This window comes from Ananas comosus, linkage group 23 (assembly GCF_001540865.1).
Source record: "Ananas comosus cultivar F153 linkage group 23, ASM154086v1, whole genome shotgun sequence".
Taxonomy (NCBI): domain Eukaryota; kingdom Viridiplantae; phylum Streptophyta; class Magnoliopsida; order Poales; family Bromeliaceae; genus Ananas; species Ananas comosus.
Window position 1 is genome coordinate 1,966,173 of NC_033643.1, and position 21,485 is coordinate 1,987,657.

General features: G+C 34.3%; 3 protein-coding genes across 3 annotated transcripts; 1 reads left to right on the top strand and 2 right to left on the bottom strand.

Annotated features, from left to right (window-relative positions):
* Positions 108-2,339, bottom strand: LOC109728117. The gene is made up of 2 exons (XM_020258439.1): positions 1,659-2,339; positions 108-974 (listed from the first exon to the last, which is right to left on the bottom strand). Exons 1-2 carry the CDS (start codon positions 2,095-2,097, stop codon positions 487-489), a joined length of 927 nt encoding a protein of 308 aa, XP_020114028.1. The 5' UTR covers positions 2,098-2,339; the 3' UTR covers positions 108-486.
* Positions 2,839-5,559, top strand: LOC109728010 (pentatricopeptide repeat-containing protein At1g11900-like). Its single transcript, XM_020258267.1, has 2 exons — positions 2,839-3,131; positions 3,755-5,559. Exons 1-2 carry the CDS (start codon positions 2,955-2,957, stop codon positions 4,820-4,822), a joined length of 1,245 nt encoding a protein of 414 aa, XP_020113856.1. The 5' UTR covers positions 2,839-2,954; the 3' UTR covers positions 4,823-5,559.
* LOC109728008 (protein PIN-LIKES 6-like) lies at positions 5,914-13,753 on the bottom strand. Its single transcript, XM_020258266.1, has 12 exons — positions 13,546-13,753; positions 12,749-12,983; positions 10,971-11,050; positions 10,314-10,438; positions 9,896-10,017; positions 8,969-9,220; positions 7,992-8,066; positions 7,777-7,877; positions 7,596-7,648; positions 6,949-7,143; positions 6,606-6,747; positions 5,914-6,419 (listed from the first exon to the last, which is right to left on the bottom strand). Exons 2-11 carry the CDS (start codon positions 12,938-12,940, stop codon positions 6,626-6,628), a joined length of 1,317 nt encoding a protein of 438 aa, XP_020113855.1. The 5' UTR covers positions 12,941-12,983; positions 13,546-13,753; the 3' UTR covers positions 5,914-6,419; positions 6,606-6,625.

The window sequence follows — 21,485 nt, forward strand, 5'->3', positions numbered from 1 at the left end:
AGCATTTCACTTGTAACTTTCAGCCCCTCAACTTTGCTACGATTTTTAGACTGCATTCAGCACTCCCTCTGCCATCCAACCTCTGACAACACATGCTCTGCACATGATCCTTCTTATGTAAAATGACTATTGTATCCCTTTTTAACATGTAAAATGGCCTTTTCTTTTAGTTTATTTGATATTGGGGTTAAAAATGGCCGTTTTACATGATGGGTGTCACGTGCAAAGCACATGACGATGCTCGATGGCAATGGAGCCAGAGATGTAATTGCAGAATATAGAAAAGTTCAGTGATTGAAGATGTTTAAGTGAAAAGTTTAAGGACTATATTTCACGAAACTACAAGGCTATTGGTAAGTTTACTCTTTTTTTCTTTTTCATAAGCTATTGCTTAATTGCTGTAATATTTACAAGAAAGCATATGTTTTCTTGTTACTGAGAAGCCACAATTGAAATCATCCTCTGAAGCATCTTACAGTTAAAAGATCAGAATGGAGGATCAGTGGAGACAGTGAGGCTTCCACCCCCAAGATCAGCAGGGAAACTCGGGCCTGATAAGAAATCGTCGCCAAATATCATAGCACCTGCAGCCAATGCTCCAGCGCCGAGGCCCATAGTAAAGCCTGGTCCGGTGGGCCCAGAGCTTTGGCCTGCAGGTCTACTTGATGGCATATTTATGTAACTCTCCGGCAACCGAGCCGTTGGTGGGAAAGGAGCTGGGAGGAAGCCGGTATATGAGGGCGGCGGTGGCGGCGGTGGAGTCGGAGGCCGGCCGTATAAGCTCGCATCTGATGCCGATGATGGACTCGGGCGATTTAAAGGGTTGGTATATGGATAATTGCGTTGGCTGAAGCCCCCATGTTGGCCTAAGGCCGGCGGATGCGGTTGTGTGGGGTAAGTGTATACTGGCCCATCTTCTATTGCTAGTGTGATTCCAGTCTTGTGATCTGAGTATGTGAAGCCCTCTTGTGGACCTGCAAATTTGAATTAGTTATCTGAAAGAGAATAACTTATCTAGAGGCATGAATCATGTTTTAACTACTAATGTGACAATTGAGTGAACTGAGTTTGAAACTTAGAGATTATAACAGAAAAATCAGTATTACTATTTTTATGTATGTTTCTTTGTTATCTCAGGTAATCACGCTTGCTCTAATTTGTAGTTTAGAAATTTAAACCTGTGTTTGGCATCGTTTCTTCTTTTATGTTTTTTCTTCAGTAGAAATTGGTACTAAAATTCTGTCTAGTTGCTACATTTCTGATCTCTGATGTTGTTGGTTTCTTTGCAATGTTGCCATAGTTCTTTCAGAGAAAGAAGTAACTATTATCTCTTGTTTTCCACGCTAATAACGTAAAGGAAAGCATTGTAACCTGTTAACAGATCGGAAATGAAATGATGCAAAACATGCTCTAAGTTGATCGAATTTTACTAGTGGGGCAAGACATTATGAGATTTGATCACTCTTTTTTCTTCTGCAACGCACTTTTAACAGAAAAAGAAAAGGGAAGGGTGTTTTCAGACTCATGATGAGTACCAAACATCGCTGCTGTTGTTAGTAAACTATTTGATTGCGTAACTCTGTCGAAATTTTCATATTGAATTAACTGATCTTTGATATTTGTTATTAGGGCTAAAAGTACCAGAATTGGAGGCAAACCTTCTCTTTCCTCAGAGATCGAAATCGATACATCAACCAACCCTTTCGGCTTTCCTGAGCTCCTCTTCCTCAACTGGAAACTCCCCGTTTCCTCGACCAGCGATCTCGAGCCTTCGTCATCGCGCACAAACTTCGCTATGAATTCCTTCAATGGAACAACTGCAACTCCTTGAAGATGCTCCCTTAAGAATATGGGCTCTCTTCTATGCACCTCCACAGTTAATGACAACTCTTTTAGTTTGGGATCTCCTCCATCAATCAACACCGAGAACTTGGTTTTCCATGTGGGGTTCGGAGAGCCCGACGTGTCGATTTTGGTGCAGTATTTGTTGTTGGGATCGATCCAGCCGACAGCGAACCATTGAGGCTTCAAGAGAGAGGATTTGCGCCGGAGGCCGCGGGCGGATATGATGCAGATTTCAATGCAGATTTTTACCATATTTTTTAGTTGTTTTTGATCAGTTATTTGGAATGGAGAAAGAGTTTGCAGTGGGAACAAAAGAAGAGAACTTTTTTGCATTGTATGAAGACTCCTTTGCCTCATAAGGAAGTGATTCTTTTCCACCTCAGGATAAAATGAGAGGAATATGTGTAGCTCTTTCTAAGAACAAGAATCTGATGCTGATCTTAATGGAGCATTAGAAACAGGAGTTAAATTAAAGTGTATTTTTAAATGAAAAATGTTTGAGGACAATTATTTATGCCATATGTTTGTCACAGCTTAACATGTGGTTGCGATTGTATTGAATTTGTCTCACTGCATGTTATGAGTAGGTGTTGAAAATAATATTTAAATAAATGTCAGATACCAGGAAGAGAAAAAATTATGGTGATATAGAGGGTTTATCTATTAGTTTAAACTTTTTGAGTTGGTTCGAGCTTTTTATTAGCGAGAACGATTCAACATTGTAAAATTTCTTAAAGCTTGTTTTGGCTAGAACAATGTATTTAGTCATTTTTATTGCAATTTAGGATTATAATTTTAAGTAAAGGAATTTTGATTTTTTTTTTTCAAAAAATGATCTTTTATATGTGAATTATATTTGAAATAAGTAATTTATTTCAGAGTTGGAAAAAGATCATTTTTGGGACAAAAAGTAAGTAAAAGTACAAGGACGAAATTGCAATATCGCCATAGTACAGGGACTATTCATACATAGCTACCGAGAAAATTTAATTTCTCGTGTGCTAGGGTTTTCGCACTCTTTGATCCTCAAAAGCGACCCCCTTTCCCCCTCAAATTCTCGCTTTAGAGGTTGTGGGAGAGCGATCTCAGCGATCGATTCGACGAGGGAGATGCGTTTCTCCTCGCAAATTCCCCTTTTCCGATCCATTTCTCGCATTTCAATTGCAGGAATTGGGTCTTTTGCTAGGTTTCGATCCCAAAATCGCTTCTTCATCGGTTGCTTCAGAGAAAGGAGCTCTTTGGGATCTCAAAATCGTAATGGGTCTCGCACTTGTTCCCTTTCTCGGGTAATTAATTCTCTTCAGTTTCTTTCTTTTTTTCATTATTTGATGGTAAAATTATTGGTTATGATTTTGATTAAAGTAAGAAAAAAACTAATTTTTTGTGCCCAAGGTGACATTTTGGATTCAGTAATACTTGTGTTCCATTGGGTAATGTTCTCCACAAGCGCCAATTTGATGTATCAACGATTTAGAAGGAAAAAAAAAAAAGGCAAATTCCAATTTAGTATTTCATTCATTACTTATGTTTTACTTATAATCACCCAGGAATTCGCTAGAACCCACTATTTTACTAAGCGAAGCAACTCGGTTTTAGGATAGTTTGGATTAATTGGCTATTGAGAATCCAGCACTGATACTCTTTTGTATTATTTCAATCAAAGCTTACATTCACGGCATAATTCTTCGTGTTTGAAACTCGACATTTCCTGTCGAGGTTCGACTTTTTGAGCTAAAAATCGATAGCAAATCCGAGATTCTAACACGCCAAATTGACTTCTTGTGAATCTGATTGCCATCTGACACCTGCTGGTTGTAAATCTGTCCTGCTTTTGAGCAACTGAGTGTGTAAATCTATTTTGATTCATGCATAGATGTTATGTCTTTTCACTTTCTCTTCATACCTGCAGAGAAGTATCATGTGTGCCGACCTTGTTGATAATGGTCTTTTACCGTTCGCTGCAGCTGCGCATGATATTTTCAATATGCGCACCAATCGGCGATCGATGGTGACATGGGATTCTGATGATGATGGAGAGATTACTAACAATTTTGATCTTTTCTATTCTACTTCAAAAGGTAAGAACATTTCGGACAAAGATATATGTAGTGCTTATATCGAGATGCTCTGTAGCTCTGGTAATCTAGCAGAAGCTGTTTCTTTGCTGAGACATTTGCAAAATAGACAGACCCATGTCAGTCTTAATGTTTATAACATCCTTCTTAGCTTGGCAGCTGAGGCCAACAATTTCAGTTTGTTCTCCAAGATATTCAAGTATTTGCTAACTTCGAAAGTGCCCCCTGATTTTACTTCTTACTGCAATGTTGCAAAGGCTTTTCAGAAGGTTGATGACTCGGAACTACTGCTCAAATTTATCAGGGATGTATCGGAAATAACTTGTGATAGAGAACCTACTGTCGTGAACAGGATCGTGTTTGCGGTTGGTGATTCTGGACAAATTGACAAAAGCTTGATGATATTCGAAGAGCTGAAGAAGATTCAATTTGACGTCAATGTGGTCACATTCAACACAGTTTTGGGAATATTGGGAAGATCAGGTCAGGTGGATCGAATGCTTTCTGAGTTCACGCAAATGAAAGATTTGGGTTATTCTCCCGATTTAGTTACATACAATACGGTTATTAATTGCCTACGCAGAATGGGGAAGTTTGGTCTCTGCAAAGATTTTGCAAGAGAGATGTTTGAGAAAGGTATCAATATGGATCTAAGGACTTATACTGCAGTAATTGATGGTCTTGGACGGGCCGGCCATGTTGAAGAGGCGCTCAATATGTTTTCGGAGATGAAAAAGTCTCAACAGCCTTCAATATATATCTACCGTGCTCTAATTAGCGACTTAAAACGGGCTGGGAAGTTCGAACTGGCATTGAATTTGTCCGAGGAGATGAACTCAACAAGTTCGAAACTTATCGGTCCTAAAGATTTCAAGCCAAAACAAAAGGTCAAAATGAGTTGAGAGGCAAGGTGATTGAGGAGCTTCTTACGAATCCAGGTTTACATTTCATCCCCTTTCACTCTGAGCTTAGTCAGAAAGATCTTGAGGAGAAAGTTGCCTCTTGATAGGATCTATGGAAAGGAGCATAGCTCAGATGATATTTATCAGTTCTCGATAGATCGATGCCATGTTACATAAAATACACATAGAAGATTAAAGAAGGTTTTGTTTCTTCGAGGCGAAAATGTCATACACTATCACATGGAAAGTGACTTGATTTACTGGAAAGGCTTGAAGCCGCTTGGTCTTTAATGTGTGGTGACATGAATTTTGGAACTAAGTTTGATGTTTCTAATTGCCAAGTACAAAACTGTAGCATGGGGAGTTATGCAGCTGTTCCTGCTGTGGAACATCTTTCTCAACTTCGCTACTACTCGCTCGGATTCTGGAAATTGTTCGGGCCTGAAGATTACCATCGAAAGTTTCCTTCTTAGTCTAGCTCTTCTTAATTCGGCGGTATTTCACTAAGATTACCATCGAAAGTTTCCTTCTTAGTCTAGCTCTTCTTAATTCGGCGGTATTTCACTTAGCAATGCATCGCAATTCGGCATGAAAGGTCCGAGAACTGCTTTACAGAGTGGATTTTATCTTGATATAGTGTAGTCACCAAGTAGGTAACCTATACATATTGCAGTAGCCAATATTTTTTTATTTTCAATTGTTATATATTTGAGAAATTTTTTTTTTACAGCTCCAAAGTGGGATTGTAGGATGCCATTTTTTTTTGCTGTTCATTGCATCTTTTGCATGAAACAACATTCGAAAGCACCTCTGAGATTTCAATTTCGATTGTTGTATTATTTAAGGGTGGAAATAAATGCAATTTGGATGTTTAACAAAATTCATTGAACAAATTCTGTGTGGGCACAAACTATGTTAACTTATACCACTACTGTTAACAATTCCATATGTTGCTAAACAAAAAGGAATAACAAAGTTCCTCTTATTTCAAATCTCACAAATTAGGATCAAACTAAATCAGCTCAAACGGGAGAATTATCTATTTGAGACTGATATATCTTCTTAAGAAGGTAAGTTAATGCAGCCCAATATAGTGCAGAAAGAGACTCATACAGTTGATTAATGAGATAAAATACAGGACATTATTTACATTATTCTGGTTCCTGTTATGTACTCATCAGAGCATGCGACTCGCAAAAATAGAACTTAAAAACACTGGTGAGAAAGAAGGAAAGAAACATTCTAATACAAACACAGAGGAATGGCGACATATAGGATGAGCGAGCGAGCGAGCGAGCTAGCTCATCTCTCTTAAGTCTATATACACTAATCAGTAATCGACATACGAGCATAACATCCAAATCGAACATCATCTTAATGTGGAAAAAAGTCTCCAGCTCTGCATATGCATCAGCTCCTCTGTGATTACATTCATCAGAGGTGCCATTATACACGCTCAACCAAGTATATGAGAAGCCACTTGGTTGCGCAGGTATTAAAGCAGTATACCTCAATATATAGAGGTTGCTATCTAGATTCTAAACCATACTAGGCGATATCTCAAAGCACGAATTCGTCTTCCTATACAAAACAATACCTGCACATAGCAGAGAAATATACAAAATTTGTCAGGAAAAATAGAAATGCCAAGGTTCGATTTTCTTTGATCAGAATTAAGTAGCATACGATTCTATCATAAATTTTGTTCTTAATAATTTTATGAAGTGGTGGTTAGCTGGAAAGAATCAATAGCAAAATTTGAACCAGTAGAGTATACACCTACCAGCTCAATGATGAAGTCCTTCAGAAAAGCATGGACAGGTACAGAGTGATCCATCCAGTCATTGAGATGATCGCACAAAGATGTACCCAAAACAAAATAGCTGCTGACTCCTTTCCACACCCTCGTAGATTCGCAATCACACCTGAGAGTAGTAGTTAGATAAAGGTTAGCTATTTTAAACAATCGTATACCCATTTAGAAAAAATGTGCCTGCACAATGGCCTCGGTCATGATGTTTCTCTATCACCTTTGAAGATAAAGCTAAAAAAAATTACAGAAAAAAAAAATCCTTAAAAAAGTTATGTACTTTTATACGGCGTATGGCCGTATCATGTTACTTTACCAGAAAGCACAGAAGTGGGCATTGCGTACTGGAGGAGGAGGATGAATCTGAACATTTTGTCACCCTCTGGGTAGAAGCCAAGTTTATCACCTAAGAAGTAAATTCCAAGCCCTACTGGAGGAACCAAGACCAACCGTGCAAATATAATAGCTACAATAGTTCGGAACCCAAGTCTTTTGCTTCCTGGACCTGGACCTGAAAATGAAAAAAATATTGTTTCATTAATTTTTTTGTCTGTAACTCATGCAGATCATGCTTATATAATGAAAAAGAAAAAAAAAAACTTTTTTAATTTTTTTTTTCCTTTACCCTATTTTTTTTTCTCATGGCAATATGCTCTCTCTTTATTCTTCTGATGCTATTTGGATTGATGTCTGAACATATAACTAATGCCAGCTACCAACTCATTCTTATTAAGTTTCATGTTCAAATTTAACGGTCATCTTAAAAATTTGGAATTAAATGTACACTAAGAATAAAATTGCAAGGATGGCGTTGCACCAATTAAAGTGGCATCGATAATACTTCCCCAATTTCTTACCACTCATAAGTAGATGGATAATTTTTGCTAGATAAGTTGAAAAGTGACAATAAAAAAAAGGTAATCAGCCACGAACACAAAAATATAGTTGGAAAAAAGATCTTACCTTCAACAAGGTTACCTCCCAAGGCGAGCAAAATACATGGAATCATGGCCTCTCTGTGAACAGGATAATAGTACTTGTTATTGATGGTAGAAGAAAAAAAGAAGTGCACCATTATAATTCAACCAGATAAAATGCTTCAAAAATAATAAAAGAAAAAGAACACAAGAAGACAAAAATATACCCGAGAATAAGGCAGCTATCTGTGAAAAAGAACAATGGAGCATCATCCGTGAGGATAAAATTCTTTAAGAATGGAACACAACCAATAAAAATTGCTAAAATCTGTTGCAAGCATACAAAGAATTAGTTATGAAGTTTATTGCACCAATCAAATGAAAGGTTTTTGTCTTTTGTCTTAAATCATCCAATGAGCGACTTCAGGAGAAAAACACTTACAGCAGCAGTAATTGGGGGCTGGAAAATCTGCTTAAGTTTTAGTTTCTGAACAAGAAGATGTAGCTGGTCCATAATCTGAATCAAGAAAGAAAATCATTAGGTTTCTGTTTAAATCATCCAATCTAAAATCAAAAGCAACAAATACATGCAACAATCATCGTTGTGATCCTAGTTTGTTCCCCACAATAAAATCAACAACAATAACTGAAGTAAACAATCTGATTCAATGCCATTTCTACAGTAGTCACAATCAAGATTCTGTGTTACTTTTGTTTGAGTGGAGGTGATACAATCTTAATTTCCAACAACTGCTGCATATACAGAAACCTATCTTAAATGAAGTCAGAGCCAATATGCAGATTAGAAACCATCAATATCAGAATTGTAGTTTTCAAAAGAGATCCACTTTAAAAATTATTTAGAATATGTAACAAGAAAGGAAACCCTCAGATTTTTGAAGGTGAGATCTTTTCTTCCAAAGCATGAAGGTAGGGGCGCGCATCAGTAGGTTTAGTTCGGGTTGAAGGATTTTTTGGGTAAACCAAACTGAATCAAAGTTTCGGGGATGATTCAAACAGAGCTGCACAAAAATAATTCAGTTTGATTCAGTTGCTTTATTTGGTTTGATTATGAAACTTTTCTCAGGCTAATATATATTAAACTATTAGATGACAGGTATAAGTATGGTGGTTGTTGTCCTTTTAATCTTCGATCTGAAGTGGTGGTTGAGCACCCCAATTGTTTCATCATCAGTGAATGCTACTTTGTGTCACACATTCAAACTACTATAAATTTGATTAATATGGTAGATTCAGATTATTCAGCTTTCAGTTTCAAACCAAAAACCTCACTGAATTACTAATAAAACGAATAGAATCAACTGAAATCACTTGGTTCCGTCTTAGTTCATTTGGTTTGGACCAAAAAAAGCACCCCCCCTACGTTATGTAATAACATATCACAAAAAGATTTCTTACTTTTACTCTTTTCGAAGACAACGGACCAATTTTCTGGGCCTCCTCAAGAGCTAGCAGGGGCACTTGCTCGGGCACTTGCTCGGGCACAGTAGTGCTGATTGGGAGCTTAGTTGGAAGTTTATCATGCTCAGGCACTAAACTGTCAACAAAAGTCCTCGTTGGTAGTTTCGCCTCGTCGGTGCTATCAAATGTTTCTCCTGGTGGCGGCGCTAGCATCTGAAACACATATGTGTATAGAATAATTGCGCCAACCTGCCATAAACAAAATTTTGGTTATGAACAGACTGCTACATAAAATAGGAAAGTTCCATTTTAGTCACCATAATCTACGCACCAGACCGAGTTACACACTAGCATCAACAAGGAAAGAGAGGGCATGGGAGGGGGGTAAAAAAGAAGCAGAAAAAATCAGTGGTACATTCTACAGCAAAAAAAAATTAACGGTAAATATTATGTCCTTGCGATGTATAATCAGAACAAGTGTTATAATGAGAGGGAACTCTTTTCTTTTTCTATTTTAATTCTAACCTCAGTCAAGAGTGTTACAGAAACCATTTCATGCTCTCCGAAATATAAAATATATTAACAAGGAACAGCAAAGTTGCAGTGATCTGCCAAACTATTTAACAAGAGCATAGTGTTGAGGTTGCAAATTAAGGACCAAGGTGAACCATACTATAGATCTCATTTGGCTTGACAACTAAAACTGAGAAAATAGTCAGAACTAATGATCTGGCGTAATTATTTTATTATTAGTTTCAACAAGTTTATTTCTTTCTGTTCAACTGTGCAGTAAAAATTTCGACAACATCACACGCACAAACTACAAGCAAACACTCATGCCTGGAGAGGTATTTGACTTCATATAAATGACGGCCGGAAAAACAATACATCCAATCCTTACGAAGAAACAGTGCCAAGACATACCCATTGACCAAATGAGATATATGCATTTCCCTGTTGACTGCACATAGCAGTGTCACCAAAGGGATTGGATTGGTCACGACATAGTGCTGCTATAAGGACGAGAGGTACATTCCCAGTGTTCCCTGCATTCAATATTAAACAACTCAGATTTTTATCAAATGCATGCAATCAGGGTCGTAAAACCGAAATTTAAACACATTAGCCACTTCTAACTATTGAACTTGCTATGTTAGTTACTACTACTAGAATTGTAGGTATTTAAGCAGAAAAGAAACAATTATCAACTTTCTGGTAATAGTAGTACCCAAATAAAAAGAAATTAGGTTTTCAGTGGAGAGAGAGAGAGAGAGAGAGAGAGAGAGAGAGAGAGAGAGGAAACCACTCTCTTTTCGGCCTCCTCAAAAAGAAGATAACTTACCAATTCCTATATGGATAATGGTGAACTTGAAATAGGGATAAGGGGGTCGGATAATGGATGCCACTATAAGACCAATCAAGGAGCCAGATATTGTAGCCATAATGACATTGACTGGAAGAAACCACCTACAAACATAAAGTTTCAGATACATGGGAAGAAAATTATTAAGGACAAGCATCTAGACTGAAAAAGGATCATCCCACAGAGCCAGCATATAGATCAGAACATATGAAGATTAAGGAAGAACAAATAGCTTCTTAAGACATCATTTATGATATGGGCATTGCAAAATTCAACATACATCAGGTCACACCGTTGTACAATTTTGGCAGGAATAAGATAAAGTATAGCCTGAACAACAGTGTACACATACATGTAGATGAAAATTAACAAGAGAATTCAGCATACCAAAAAAAAAAAAAGAAGAAGTCATATGAAATGCTTTAAACTCAAAACTATGTATGCATGAATCAAACTTGACTGTTAAACGATAACTCGTGAATTTGAATCATCAATAAAAGGGTACAAACATACTTGATTGATAAGTATACACAACCATAAATAAACTAAGATATAGGCTAGATCACAAATTAGATAGCTTAATATCTGCTCACTCTAGAAGAATATTTGAGGGGAAAAGCTAAGAGTCATTCTTACCACCGCAACAAGTTTTGCAGAGTAACTGCTCTTCCAAGATCAGAAAATATAAGACAAGGGAGAAGAAGAGAAAAGACAAGCTGCAAAATTATTAACAAAGAGTTTAGAAGCAGCCTGAGTGGGTGATTAACAAAAAGTATAATGGAAGAATGCAACACATAAATACTATTACTTATTTTCAAATTATCTACAATCTAATAAGCATAAACTATGGAACGACGGGACCATAATTGTAAAACTCTTCTTAACTGTTGAAATCAAAACCACCATGTTCCCAGGCGTCTCAGTTGCTCGCTTTCTTATCCATATTAAGCATGATTTGTGACTGTGGCTGAAAAACATTATGAAAAAAGCACTAGTTCTGTTTATGCTTGATACCACTTCTTCATAACAAACGAGTACTGCCCACATAGAGATGCAAACAAAGTACAAGCATCACAAGTGATCTGGAGACACTAGAATCATGCATTCCAGGTGCTTTTGCTCCCAAATATAAACATCTAGTCAATCTAGATCTGTGGCCCCAATGCGTCCGCCAGATTAGCACGAAAAGTTTGGGTAAAAAAGGGTTAATTATCAAAAGGGTTAATTATCACCATCAGTATCTAGCACAGTTAACTAAGAGTTTGATGATTGGTACTCGAGGTCACAAATTCGAAGCCTAATTGTTTCACATCTTTAACTGAGTTCATTTCTAGAAAATGAACGAAGCGGGTAGCTTGCTATCTTTCTCTCCAAAAAAAAATTAAAGATTAATTATCAGTAGCACATAACTATCACCCATAAGCCTTAATAAAGTATAAGTCCTACCCCTCTTTGAGTCTTTTCCCTGCTGCCTAAATAAGTCTACCTCCCTGCCCTCTTCGGATTTGCAACTAAGGGCATGCTTGTTTCGTCGAAACTGAACTTTGAATTGAAGTGGACTTTGGGTTGAAGTGAAGCTTGGCGAAAACTACTTTTTTCCCGTTGTTTGTTTCGTAGTTATGAAAGTGAAGTTTTATTAGTTCTTCTGTTTATTTAATAGGAAGTGTATAATGTAAAACTATAATTTATGTATAAATAATAAATAATTAAAAATAATATAATTATATTTTTTATATAAATAAAATTTAATTTAAAATAAATAAATTATTTTTTTATACATAAATTATAGTAATACGACAATAAAATTATAAAGTAAAAAAAATAACACTTAATTAATCAATTTTTATCATATTTTAAATATGTCAACTGAATAAAAGAGTAATTAGTACCATAATTAAATATATTTATATATAACTATCTTTACTTAGTATATTATTTTATTATTTTTCCTTCACCTTTTTTCATCGTAAATTGACTTCGGCCTACGATAGGCCGAAGTCAATTACATCGTTTGAGGTTGATTCGAGTTTCGATCGTAACTTTTTTACGGCAAATCAAACAACGAAAGTAATCGTTTATGACAAAAACGACTTTCTTCCTCTCCACTTCCACCCCACTCCCATCCAAGCAAATATGCCCTGTCTTGCATATCAGTGTCGACACAATTAAGTACAAAAGCTTTGTGAAACCGTAAAAGTTAAAAGGTACCACTACCATATTTCCCATCACGGGTTACATGCAACAGCCACAAGTTAAAAACTCCTCCTACCCAAAAAAACCAAACTTTACCAAAACCCACGAACATCTAAAAGCTGAAAACGTACTAAAAAATTGAATCAAAAACCAACACACTTTCCCCAACCTTTCTTAATCCCATAATGATAACAAGGTAATCTCAAAAGAGGAGAACTCACCCCATTAAGAAGCTTCCGACCGTTAGCAGGGAGGACGTTAACGTACTTAGACGCCATGAGAAACCCCATGAAGCACATCGTGAACACCTTAGCGATGGGTAGTATAGAGTACGTGAGAATGGACAACAGGGACTCTCCCCCACCTCCCTGGGCCTCCTTCATCACCTCCCATAGCGACATCTTCATCGCCATCCTCTTCTCCTAAATCCCAATTCCCAAATCGAGATAATCGTATCTGTAAAGGGAAATTTGCCTCTAAATTTTGATACCAAAATAATCAAATCACTCTGATTGGTAACAGGTTGCTCAGAAACAGGAAAAAAAGGGACTGTTCAGCAAAAGAAAAAAGAACAGAGAAAAAAAAAAAAGCTGAAAATGCGGTAGAAATTGAAAACCCAGAAAAAATTATCGCATCCACGTGGTATAATAATTGAAGAAAATTACCGAATCACGTCGCCATATGTACCATAAATAGCAAAAAATTAGCTATGTTACGTGAAATTACCAACAAATTCTGAGACAACCCAATGGAAATCATGATATTTATCAAGGTAAATCAAGTACCTCTCGTTTTCTAGTCAATAAATTCGCTCAAACAAAAACACAACGCCCGTATAAAAAGATCATAGCTCTCGAAACTCCCCAATACCAAATTCTAAAAACCTCAGCAGGAGGAAAAAAAAAAAAAAAGAGCAAAAAATAGGTAACAAATCGTTAGCTGCAACAACGAAATCTAACCAAAAACCCTAAATACCCCAAAATCTCTTCAAACCACGGAACTAAGAGCTACAACTCACCGAAATCGACGGATCCCTTCAATCGGAACCAAATCCGCGCGGAGCAAACCACCTCCGAGCTCCAATCGAGCTCTTTTCTCCCTCGATTTCACAATCTCCCCCAATAATCTCCAATGACGAGTAAGAGGATGCTACAATGCGAGAGCTTTTGCGCGACTCGTGAGAGGATTCGCTCGCTTCGGGGAAGTTCCCGTTACTGGCTTCGTATATATATATATATATATATATATATATAAAATAAAAAGAGAGAGCCTTTGTAAACTCTAGAGGCGTCGAGATATAACATGAACCCGCGCGTAAAAGTTACGCTGTAGCCCCTGTACTGTCCCAAAATTTCAATGCACTCCTCTGCGTGCAATCAACGTTGGTAAAACAATGTATAGGTAGCCCCTCAGTTATATTCTATTTTGATACAGGCCCTATGTCGTCAAATACTTAATGGTAATTTCAGTAAATTTAATTATTTTAATTCTTTTAGTGAATAAAATTTGATTAATTAGTAAAAAATTCCAAATAAAATAAAATTGGAAGTTGAGGGAGTCTCAATCCCACAAAATATAAGTTGCATATATGTCTACATAGTGTAAACTGTTTAATCTTTAAATTTTTTAAAATTGAAGGGACCAAAGTGCAGTATATGGAAGTCCAAGGGACATAATTGCAACGAGCGGATTGGAGTTGGAGATAATTACGATTATGCCATTGAGCTGACGTGGGCCACGTGGCCCCGACGGGTATCGTACGAAGCGCAGTGTGGGGACCGCTAACGCGGCGCTTCGTGNAAGAATATATAGATTTCTTACTCTTTTTTTTTTTTTTTTTTTTTTTTTTTTTTTGGGAGTTTTACGCGGGGAAGGAGCGACGCAACGCCCGATCCCACCGTCAAATTTCGTGCGAGCTTTTTGCGTCCGTATGATTTGGCCTTTGTTATTCTCACCCCCCCCTTTTTTTTCGGAGAGTACGGCTTTTGGATTTTTAATTAGCTTTAAAGGACGAAAAGGTTATATAATCATATCAAAATATTTTATCGAAATAAATATCTGTTTAATTTAATTTAGTGGATATTTTATTCCACATCTATATATTTACCGATCGAAAATTATTATCCAAAAATTAATTTTAATTTTATAATTTTTTTATAAATTATTGTGAATATCAGATAATTCATAATACCTGATAAGTACAAGATATTTGCCCATATGTATGGTTGCTAAAATCTTCTTATAAATTTTTATTTTTTTATTTTTTCTTCCTAACTTTCAAAAATCTATATTTTACCCATCAATATTTCAAGTTGTTGCATTTAGCCTTCCACCATCAGGATTTTATCACTATTCCGTCAATTTTTTATAATTTATACCGAAAATATTCTTCAAAATAATAGAAATATATTAAAAAACTATTTTTTCTTATAAAAAAAGTAAGGGTAATTTAGTCATTTTGCCTCTACATTAACATCGTACCTTCGTGAAAATATTTTTAAAATTTTTAGAGGACAAAATATATATTTGTGAAAGTCAGAGAGGGAAAGTAAAAAGACGGATATTTATAAGGATGTTTTCTTTAATTTTACTAAAAAAAAATTGTATATAACAATATTTTTAAATGTCGGTATATGTCAAAAAAAGTATTGATGGTTAAATTAGCAACATTTTTTGAAAATATTGCTTTATGTGGGGTCGTTATAAGTAGGGCCGCCTTGATATTTGGCACCCACTCCTCCAGCGACCTGTGCCGGAGGGATACGCGGCGATCATAGTCCTCTACGGTACCTGCGATATCCTCATGGCCCAACTCCAACCGCAGGAACCCTGCCTTATTGGTTGCGGCGGCGGAGGAGGAGAATGGGAGATAGTGATCAAATTTTCTTTCTTTTTTTATTTGTAATCGGACCGAATGGGTTAGATGTGGTTAGTTGAATAGAGGAACTTTTTAATTTTTATTGGATTAGGTTTTATATTTAAACTTTAGTAGATTTTTTAAAAAACAATTTGGCATAAATGAAACACTTATATAAAAATATTCTAAAAATGTGTCCCTATAATTTAATTCTGTTGTAGCTNGATTTTTTAAAAAACAATTTGGCATAAATGAAACACTTATATAAAAATATTCTAAAAATGTGTCCCTATAATTTAATTCTGTTGTAGCTATCAACATATAAAATATCAATTTATGAGTGGCAAAGAGCTCAGGACCATTTTAATTGGATGAAAATGCCCTATTATAATAAGTACAAAAGACATTTAAAAAGAAAAAGAAAAAGAAAAAGGAAAAGAAAGAAAAAGACATTTTGCATGAAAATGACTATAGATTTTTTTTTCCAATTTTGCGACTTTATCATATTTTTTTTTTGTTCTTTTTTGTATTTTACTTTAATACATTGTGCATTAAATTTGTTCTCTAGTTTGCAAATTTCTCATGTCGCGTATTAGTAATTAAGTACATTTCCTAATAGAGTCCAAATGTGCGAAAAGAAAAAAGAAAAGAAAAACTTTGTGAAATGTTAACACAAAAAAAGTTTTCTTTGTACAGCGATATTCTTAATGAATTTCATGATTAATTTAATTAAACATTGCCATACAACTAATAAATAATATTTTCCTATCATTTTCTTTGCTCAAATATTTGTACTATTGATTAATTACATGTATATAGAATAAAATTACATAGAATTATCATCATATAATGAATTACTGCATACAAATAAGATTTTTCTCCTTATTTTGAGGCCAATTTTTAGTTTTCTACTAGCTTTGAAAAGTTATAATTAATAAGTATTTGACATCAAATATAAAATAATTATTCGGTTGTTTTCGTAAATATTTTCGGCCAACATTAGCAAATGTTAAGGCACCATGCTTTGAGAGAAATTTTCATTTTCATTTTCATTTTCTTTTGATAGTTGAATTATGTTCTTAGCTTGATTGGCTCGAATCATTTTTTGACTAAATATGAACATTTATTTCAAACTTTATTAATAATTGATCGCAAATTTCCGAGGGTATTAAATTATAAATAGAGAAACAAAAAGTTAATATACTATTTGTCCCTTTTCAAATTATAAAGCTACATTAGTTTTTTAACCCCTTAAATTCTAATGCCAATATTTACTCTAAATAGTTTTTTTAAATGGTTGAAGTTAGAATTAAAAAATGAACAAATGGTTTAAATTTGTATGTTAATCCCTACCTGCTTTGGAAAAAATAAATTGTTGCAATGTTATGCACTTTTTATCTTAATTTCTCTTTTTGTTTTATAAAACCAATTTGGGGTGTTTAGAGCCAAATCTTTTAAGATAACAGTATTTTTAATATTTATGTTCAAAATAACTTTTTGACGGGATCAAGAGACCTCCTACTCTGATACCATATTAATTTATGTGAAACAATTATTGTTCTCCAAAAACTCAAGCTATTGAAGAGCTTTGTTTCTAATATTCATATTCAATACTAACTAATTAATCAAACAACTTAATTCAAATGCAATTAGATCACATCATTCCTAATATGAATTAAAAATTATTGTTGGGTTAAGTTAACAGTATTGTTGGGTTAAGTTAATCCTAAACCTACTTTTATATATTAGAATAATAATTAAGCCAATTATTAGATCACATCATTCCTAATTTGACTTTTATCCTTTCATGCATGAATAAAATCTGGTTTCTTTAATTCTTTGATCTTTGAGCCTAATTTCATTGTCATTTTCAATTGTTTCGCATGATCCTTACATTTGTTTCCATAAATAGGGTTCCAAAAACGACTTAAACTTTGTGCGAGAATTATTCTTTTGTAAACTCTTGTTGATAAAGTAATTAATTTCTATTCCTTAATAAATCCTTAATAATTCTACCATAATGGCTTTGTCATTATCTTTATATTTATTGGCTTGAATATATAATAAAATACAGCTATATGTTCTTTGTCTCTCTCTCTCTCTCTCTCTTTCAATGTAGACAAGCACATATAAAAAAGCCAAAGCGTTATAATGGAACATGATCGAGAGGTTACACAAAAGTTTCACGTTAATTTCACACCATTGGCATGTCGCATTCATATGAAGTTTCATGTGATATTTCTCATGTTTATAGTTATATATATTCCCCTATAATTATAGAAGAAGCAGTGGCCTTTTCGATGTAACCTTACATAGGTACGTGCATGGTTCTGAGGCCCCCACGTACATGTGGGTCATAAAATGTTACACGTATAAGATTCCCATATGGATTAAAAATTTTCTTAATTATCAGGTGATCAAATTAGGTTCAACCAGTGCAAGTCATATATGCAAATGATTTGATAAGGATTATTATAATTGATTTACTACTTCCCATAAAGTAAGCTCTTTTTTAAAAACAATGCACAATGCAAAAGCAGTTCCATTGATATATATATATATGCTAGCTTGATTAAAAAAAAAAAATTATTTATGGATATGAATGATGTTGTTCATAGTGCCTATTTGATATTTCTAAATATATTTATCAAAACTTTTTATTATTTACTTATAGAATTTAAGCAAATTAATCTAATAAATTTGATTAACTACTATCGACGCAACATATGTTAGTAACATTTGTCCAAGTAAGAGATAAAAAGTTCAACTCGATCTCTGCTAGTGTATTTATTAATTAATACAACGCTACAAACTTTTTGAGAAAAAAGTTTAAGTGACAGTGCTTAAAAAAGCATGCACAAGCATTACTGTTCTCTTTTCGTTGCTTATTTAGGGCTTATTTTGGAAGTATTATTATTATTTTGGTATGAGCTCGTTTTTCCCGTTTCCCCGTACGTGACTCATCCGTAAGGAGAATTTAATTAAGTTCCCCCACGTAATTCCCTTGCACTTAATTTTAGTATTATGATAATGATGGGGGGATTAACTTAACCCAACACAAGTCAATTACGGATACCACGAAATATATCTCAAAATATAGTTGATGATCAAGTTCGACTATCAATATATGGTTTTGACGCTTACGTGTGTTGTAAATATGAAAAGTATGCAGATTAACATATAAGGTAAGAAAAGGCTGATTATACCGACCGTATCTAACGTAGTTGACTAAGTGCTTGATAGTTGGTACACGTGATTTTGAGTTTTGAAACCTAATAGCTAAGTTCAATTTTAAGAACCGGCTGATTATGATGAGCAGATTGAGGGGGTTTGAAGTCGACTTTAATACCATATTACTTGAAAGATCAATTAAATAGTAAACTTTTCAAATGGATATAATATGTACTGTTAAGTGTCGATCTCTTCGGTCGTCGAGACTATCTATTGTTGTTACACTAAAACTACGGAGAGTTGAGCTAGTATACTATTAGATCGAAGTATTCACTATTCACTTGCTATCGACAATTCGTAGCTCTTGCATTCATAATAATACCACCATTAAATATATAGTAAATCCTATGCATGCATTTAACGATGAAAAGTTGATAGCAGATGAATAGTGGATACTTGATAAGTTGATATGGAGAAATGTGCTTTTACTTTTTTTTGTTTAGTAAAACTACAAATCACATATCAACGGTCTTGTCCGACTTACGCGCAGAGGGACAATTTAATCTATGGAAATAAATAAAATATGTTCGTTTATACTTCTCTACTACAGGTTATGTACTTTTTGCAATTCCAAAAGAAATCTAACAACGGTTATATATGTGCGTAAACGACTAATTTTTATACAAATAAAATTGAATTATCTACTGCAGTTTAGAGAGCGGAAAAAGGACATGTTTAAAAGGAAATAAGATGGATATTTCGATAGTGAATAGCGACAATTAATTGCGAGTGCTATGCAGCGTGTACAACTACATGGCCTAATTGAGGGGCCACGCATGCTTTCTAGTACATGCATATCAATTTAATACGTATATGTGATAATATATATTTTGTCTTTAATCATATATATATATATATATGTGATAATATATATTTTGTCTTTAATTTGAAAAGAATAGGTAATTATACTCACAACTCGCACAAATTATTGTTAATAGAGTAGATTCATTAAATATATTTAGCATATACATTTATTTAATGAAAAGTTTGTTGGTTGTGTATGTTTGATTAGAGAACCAAATAAACATAATGTTATCGACTGTTCCTAGTGCAGATGGTAAAGAAACTTAATAGTTGGTATTCAAAGTCCCAGATTCGAAGGCTAGTTCCTGTACATTTTCAGCTAAATTTATTTTCATAAAAAATAAACGAAGCGGTAGCATGCATATATGGTACCATATTTCTACTATTTTCAAATTATTTGTCAACTGCTCAGTTACAATCTATGACAATTTAGAGGCGTTGTGAGAATTAGATTACACTTTTGGTTCCCAATCAAAATATGATTCCGAATATATTAATTAACCTAACCCACTGTTACTAACTATTTGTTGCATTCGAGTTATCATCGCCCTGAAATACTTAAACCAAATTATAAGCACTAAAACATTTTATTTTTATATACCGACACATTCGAAAGTTTCTTTTCTATTCAATATGGAACTATTGAATTGTCACAAATTCCAATTTCTCCGAGCAAAATCCCAAATATGAATTGAGAATACTATAACCTATTTCCATTCAAGAATTTATAGTCAAAATTCATGTTTCTAAATAGTTCATGTCATTGTCCTATTAGAAAGTAAATAGTGCACATTATTTTCCTTAATTGTGAGTCATTGTCTAATTAGTTTATTGACTATACCTTTCACATCATTTTCTTTTAAGCAAATTCTTATAGTCCAAACTTAAATGGATTAATTTCTTTCACAACGACCTTATTATCTTAAACGATGTACGATAAGGTACAGGGGAAAATTCTATATATGGTTATGAATAATTCAATAATTTTCAACAAAAGAAAAAGGTAAAAAAAAAATAGAACTTTTGAAAAAGGGGGTGAGATTTTGAATCCGATGTTAAAATATATATATAGGGTCCGGCTACTGTATTATTATGAGTACGATCGCCTCCGTACTCATAAGTTGTTTTCGATGATAGAGCTTCCGAATCGACGATCCACACCGTTAAACGTTATTTATAGCATTTAAAACTTCTAGAAATCAAATTTCATAATTTTTCGACATCATTTACCTTACGATCAATAGGTCGCAAATTTGACAATTTTTAACGGCCGGTATGGGATACTTGCTAGTTTAACGGTGTAAAAGAATCAGAATTTATTAAATTTTTGATAGAAAATTCTATTCACTACATAGATAAAGATCAATTCTATTCACTACATGGACTTTATTATGATTTTGAAAATTTACCTAAAGTTCCTTGCTTGCTTGGTGCTCCTACTTTCAATTAATATTCCACAACATCAGGAAACAAGAGGTGATGTGAAGAGTGATAGATGTGGATGGTTGTACTATAATGCAAAATGCCCACACATAAGTCAAATTTGGAAGCAAAATCACCAGTGAGCTCCTATACGCAACTTTCCTTTCTTGTTATTGAGATATTTAAAAAACTTGTGACTCGTGAGTAGTGTTGATGTAAGCATAATCCAAATTATTATGATATCTGATGGCTAAGTGATATAGATTATATAGTGTTATTATCTACCTTTGCTACTCCTTCTAAGTCTTTTTTTCTAATATTATTCTACTATAATATTTTATAATCATTCGCGCGAGTTAAACAAATGGTACCAGAATAAATAACAGTTTCAACTTCGGGAGGATTCTTTTAGGACAACTCATATTGATTTTTCGGTACACGATATCTCAGCTCAAAACCTTCCGATATATTTAAAATTCAAATTAAAAAATCTAGCTAATAGAACTGAAAAAAAAAAAAAAAAAAAAAAGTAAAAGTCTAATTTTGCACCTCCTCCTATATCTTTTCTTTATATTATTCTGCTATAATTTTTTATTTTCTGAGAAAACTAGTATAATATTTTAGTTGTTGATAATCAATCAAGT